Here is a 5000-nt window from a genome sequence, read left to right as displayed (position 1 = left end):
TATATTGATATTGATGCGTTGAAGCTTCTGTGGTCTCCGATTTGGACAGCCATATTATTGAACCGATTGAACCATACTTGCACCAAAGATGGCGTACCGATGTCGTGCGCATTTAGAATGATAACGAGCCGCTGGACTTGGTGGATGCACGTGGCATAAAATTGTTAATAATGAGTCTCCATGGTTCGTTGGTTCCTTTTGCCTTCATCTTTTCGAAGGAAAAGATATGGAGGTGACGTGTTGAAGATAGAGAACAGTTTTTGCTGTTGAAGGAGTTGGATTGTGTGATGGTTAGTGGCTATTTTTAGCCGATTTCAAAATCTATTTCGGCCACGGACAACAGTCGGCAACTAATGAAAACAAACGGACAATTGATGGTTTTCCTTCGCTTTAATTCCTTGACACACACAAACAGTACGGAGGTGAACAGTTTTCCCTTGCCTGCGCCCAAGCGATACCGTTGCTGATGGAGGTCATCATGGCACCGGAAAGCCGCGAACCGGAGAACGTAAACCCAACGGAGAACGCCATTTCGGCCATTACGAAAATACTGAAATACAACAACAAGGCCATCACGAATCCGGACGAAATCATTGCAGTGTGGTAAGTAAGAAAGGACGAAACTGGTTGGAGACTAAGATGTAGCGTCTTACGATGATGAGAAAGGATATTGAAACGTCTTACCGGACAGCTAGATCTGTTCGGCTGGGGATGGACATTCCTAATATGGCTTAACCTTTTCTGAACACAATACAGTGTGCTCCGCATCCTCTGCGCGGTGCAATAGCTTTCCCGGACTAATGAACGCATTTTCATGCAATTTTGCAGGTTCTCGTGGCTACCGGTGGGCGAGGATGAGGATGAAGCGGTCTACGTGTACGGGTATCTGTGCGATCTGATTCAAGCTAACCATCCGATCATACTAGGCGAAAACAATGCGAATCTTCCGCGCATCGTGTCGATCATTGCGTCCTGTTTCTATCGCGAAGCCGTGACCGTTCCCCACCCGGAAGCGCAACGGATGCTCTCAATCGTGAAACAGATCGAAGCGAACCCAGATCTGTTCCAGGCCTGCATTAACGCCCTCACGGCGGAACAGAAGGCCGCCCTCGAGGCTGCCTATCTAGCGGCAGCTTCAGCAGCCGCGTAAGGAGCAGTTGTGGAACGGTGGCGTAGGTTGGAAGAAGGAATATAGCGTCAGTTAGCGAGCCTTTATGTTATTAAAACAGTTTTCATCCCTTTTCCCCCTTTAATTATATTTCAACGTCACTTCTACACCCACAGCATGATACAAAAAAATGGAGAAGTGCGCCGATGGTGTGCACTTTAGATCGATTTCCATTTAACTTTGTTTGCCGGGGCCAAGCTCGTTCACTCGTCCTGCATGTGTTGTTTATTTTGTGTCCCAGACAGGGCAGTGGCGAGAGTGTAACGATTGCGAATGATATCCGTACTCTTATCAAATCCAACACGTGTGCTGTGTGTTGGCCCTGGTTGCAGATCTGTTACGATGCGATTTATAGCAAGAGATTAAAGACTCTTATGGATGCGAAATGTGTGCGTCCTACATCGTTTTCTTGTTTTCGTCGCGTTCCGTTGTATCGTGTCGCAAGATGCTAGATGGGAGTTGTTGGTTTTATTGAACCATTAATTGAACATTAGGTACGTTTTCTCATTCTGCTGTCCACACGACGCGTCTCTGGTTCGTTTTACCATGTTCCCGGTGGAATATTCTGTCTGTCGCAGTCCATTATGTGCAGTTTAGGTTTCAGTTAGGGCGGTTTCAGTTGACCAGTTGCAACAGCTTTCTCTGCATGCTAATGTAGGAAAGTGCAACGGATAAGGAAGTAGTCGAAGGTGTGGTACACGTTTTCAGGTTAACAGAGGCATTGTAACAATACTGTAAATAGGTAAAGAAAGCAAGAGAGAGGAGATAGAGTGAGATCGGAATCGCGCAGAATAATGTGTGTTTCAGTCAAGTTTTCATTAGATCTCCCTTACAGAAACACCTGCGCTGCATTCGTGCTTTGCTGGCGTGGATACAGTCAGGAGTCCAATTTTGAAACGAAAAATCAATGGGAGATACAAATGAAATCTTCGCATTTGATTGATCCCAGTTCGTGAGTTCGATTGATTTGGTTCGATGTAAACGGCGTAAAAAAAGGGAGACGGAAAGGAAGGAAAAAAGAGGCCCACTTTAATCATGTAACGAGGTGATGTTGCTAGTGCTACTACCGTCTTATGCTGGACGGTTGGCAGCTAATCATTCTCTACTCCTTTGCAGCTTGTTCTAAGAGCACGTTGTGTGTGGAAACATCTTCTTATGCATTCGAAACTTCTAGTGTAATAATCTCTAACATTCTCTATAGAACACTCGAACACACACACACAAAAACACGCCAGAAGTTAGTTGAGAGAAGCACGCTTGCAAATGCTGGAAAACCGATTATAGACGCGAGCCGGGTGGGTATCACTCCTGTGGTGAAGCGTAGCAGTGCTAGATGGGTTCTAGTAGCTGGCACAATCAGGAATGGCGGTTCTAGAGACAACTATTGAATAGTGGGTGCAGCAAACTCTATTCACATATTACTATTGGCAAGTAATCGGAATGCAAAATATATTCAAAGTAATCGAAAAAGAAATGAAACTACTGTGGCGTACTGCCTATCATCCGAATGTATTCCTGGGACGGCGAAACTGAAAAGTGTCGAAAGATCTGTTTTCCTATTGAGTGTGGAATTCTGGTTCTCTTCACTGCGTGGACAAGGCTTGTAACGGCGGAACTGTTGGCCATTAAATTTAAACAAACCGTCAACCCGACCGTTTGACAGCCGGCACGTGCTCGTTTGTTTGGGGTTTTTGTTGGAGCTCGGAAAATCCACGAAACCGCCGGTTCCAATATTAAGTTTCGTGTTTTACATCTGACCCCAACTTTGTTAGCGGAATATTGATCGTCGCATACACTAACCAAGATGCTCTGCCCGGAGCTGTGGCGCTTTCCACAACCAACCTACAGCAGAACAACGCTAACGTGTTCCAGCTGGACCAAGGGTAAAGCATCGGATAAAGTTCGTCGGGAAATAAGGGCTCGACAGTTCAACAGGACGGTAATGTAGTATGCAATAGATGGTTTAGATTTATGTAATCTCAAAGTCCGCCAGTGTAGGTATCGATCGTGCTTCCCGTTTGCCAACAATCCGCGGTGGATGAGTTGGATCGTGAACTCAGAGCTGCTACTCGGGCCGGTTCCTACTGTTGTTTGGTCCGGCAGTGTCCACTGGTGGAACTACTGAGACAAGAGTTTCTCGAAGCATTCGTTCGCCGTGGTAAGTCTAACGAGAATAGCTCCGACTATCTCCGATTTCGCATTAACATTCAACGCTTCCCCCTCTATATGTAGGCCGTATATTTGCGATCTCTGCCGTTGGTAGCCTTGAAACGGACGATTGTGTTGCTCTCACACCCGATGGTATTTTGCTACTTAATTTGCACCAAGAAACGTTCCAGAGGCTCGGCATTTCCGATAGTCTCGTGACGCATCGAAAGGACAAATATGGTAAACCCGGAAATGTACATCTGTGCTCATGATCTGGTCATGTTCAAAATGCCGCTTGTTTTCTTTGTTTTAGTGGTGAAACTAGACCTAATGTCAACCTCCCCGGAGACATCCGGGGGTGGGCCACGCATAGAACGTGTGAGAGAACGCTTCGTGACCGAATCACTGGCCTGCGATTTGCTGATCCGGTGGCTTCCGCCAAACGATTGTTCAACGATGCTTGGGGTGGCTCCTGAGCTTACCATAAGTCCAGCATCGCTCGAACGATATCTAACGGTAGCAAGAGGGCTGACCGTCGTGCAAGTTCCGGCCATTAGCTACAAACGGCGCGAGCTTAGTGATGAAGCGATACCGCTGTTAAGCCGAGATAAGGATGGCGAATGGTGTACCCATGATGAGCTGCTTGAGTACTTCGGTATGCTCGTACTCGACTGTGATACCGTCGAAGAAGAGTATCTGAACGAGTATACGCTCGATGGGAACCGGATCGAGAATGATGCTGCGACAGGTAACTGGCACATACAGATCAACGGAATGCTGAGCCCGATGGAAGTGGAATCTCTTGCTGATACACTTGCGAGGTTCGTTATAAACAGAAGCAATCATGCGCCTCCTGAATCTGGTTTGCTTTGGGTTGGCCTACATGTACAGTGTCACTCGAATGTCCCTGCAAGTAGAGGTGATCAAGGAGAGAAAGGAATGGGATGGAACAGTGAAAACGCTTACACTATCATCATCGGAAGCGATGGAGCGGTAATCTGCAATCTGATAGTAGGCATCAGTGGGAAAGGATCCACAAAAAACGAGTTTCAATAAACGAAACGAAGAACAAGGTAGACAGCATTTTATTTCGATCCGTAGGTTTATTTCGCTTATCAACTAGTATAATCTTCTGCTCACGAACCCACTACAGAATCCGCTTGAAGAGCGCATTGATCTCGTCACCTCGGAAGCCCGCCTCCCCACCGATCGAACGCAGCTTACCCTTGGGTGCGTCCTTCCACCCATCAACCGGATTGTTTACCAAGAAAATGCGGAAAGCCCGTCGTACCTCTTCAAAGTTGGGTCCCAGCGTCACGATTTCGTTCAGAACATCCTCCACGCAAATGATACCGGCGTGGCCCAGCCGATCCTCAATGAGTTTGTTGGATGAAATCGGGACAGCTTTGCTTCCGGGGCCACTGAGACCGCGGAACGTGCCGTACTTGTACACCAGCTCCCGGATGATGGAGTCGTTCGGATAGCCCCAGACGACGAACGGTTCAACCATCTTCAGCTTCGCATGTACCTCCGGGGTCAGTTTGTGGAAGGCGACCGTTTGCTTGAGCGGTAATCGGAGCGACCGAAGCGCATTCAGTACATCCACGTTGGCGATGTGTTGACCGCGGTGGCGCATCACCAGCACCAGCCGATTCTCCTCGATCTCGCTGTTCGCTAGCCGAAA

General features: G+C 47.5%; 3 protein-coding genes across 3 annotated transcripts in view; 2 read left to right on the top strand and 1 right to left on the bottom strand.

Annotated features, from left to right (window-relative positions):
• The window catches only part of LOC125948828 (importin-5), a 6878-nt gene extending 4215 nt beyond the window's left edge, over positions 1 to 2663 (top strand). The window contains exons 4-5 of the mRNA XM_049675295.1: positions 416 to 603; positions 829 to 2663. Of these exons, the coding sequence (XP_049531252.1) occupies positions 416 to 603; positions 829 to 1150 (510 nt within the window). The 3' untranslated portion in view covers positions 1151 to 2663. The remainder of the gene's footprint in view (positions 1 to 415; positions 604 to 828) is intronic.
• A 120-nt stretch (positions 2664 to 2783) lies between these two features.
• LOC125948898 (ribonuclease P protein subunit p40-like) lies at positions 2784 to 4418 on the top strand. Its single transcript, XM_049675433.1, has 4 exons — positions 2784 to 3107; positions 3167 to 3326; positions 3401 to 3556; positions 3630 to 4418. The coding sequence occupies exons 1-4, from the start codon at positions 2973 to 2975 to the stop codon at positions 4370 to 4372; spliced, it is 1194 nt and encodes a 397-aa protein (XP_049531390.1). The 5' UTR covers positions 2784 to 2972; the 3' UTR covers positions 4373 to 4418.
• Positions 4383 to 5000, bottom strand: part of LOC125948926 (60S ribosomal protein L7) — a 959-nt gene continuing 341 nt past the window's right edge. Inside the window, exon 1 of the mRNA XM_049675484.1 lies at positions 4383 to 5000. This exon is cut by the window's right edge and continues 341 nt beyond it. Coding sequence (XP_049531441.1) covers positions 4464 to 5000 — 537 coding nt within the window. The 3' untranslated portion in view covers positions 4383 to 4463.

Source organism: Anopheles darlingi, chromosome 2 (genome assembly GCF_943734745.1).
Source record: "Anopheles darlingi chromosome 2, idAnoDarlMG_H_01, whole genome shotgun sequence".
NCBI lineage: Eukaryota > Metazoa > Arthropoda > Insecta > Diptera > Culicidae > Anopheles > Anopheles darlingi.
This window is presented reverse-complemented; position numbering and strand designations above follow the sequence as displayed.

Coding starts and splice junctions, on each gene's coding strand:
- LOC125948898 (XM_049675433.1), top strand. CDS start 2,973: ATGCTCTGCCCGGAGCTGTGGCGCTTTCCACAACCAACCTACAGCAGA. Junction 3,108..3,166: donor CTCGACAGTTCAACAGGACG/GTAATGTAGTAT, acceptor CCGCCAGTGTAG/GTATCGATCGTGCTTCCCGT. Junction 3,557..3,629: donor GCATCGAAAGGACAAATATG/GTAAACCCGGAA, acceptor TCTTTGTTTTAG/TGGTGAAACTAGACCTAATG.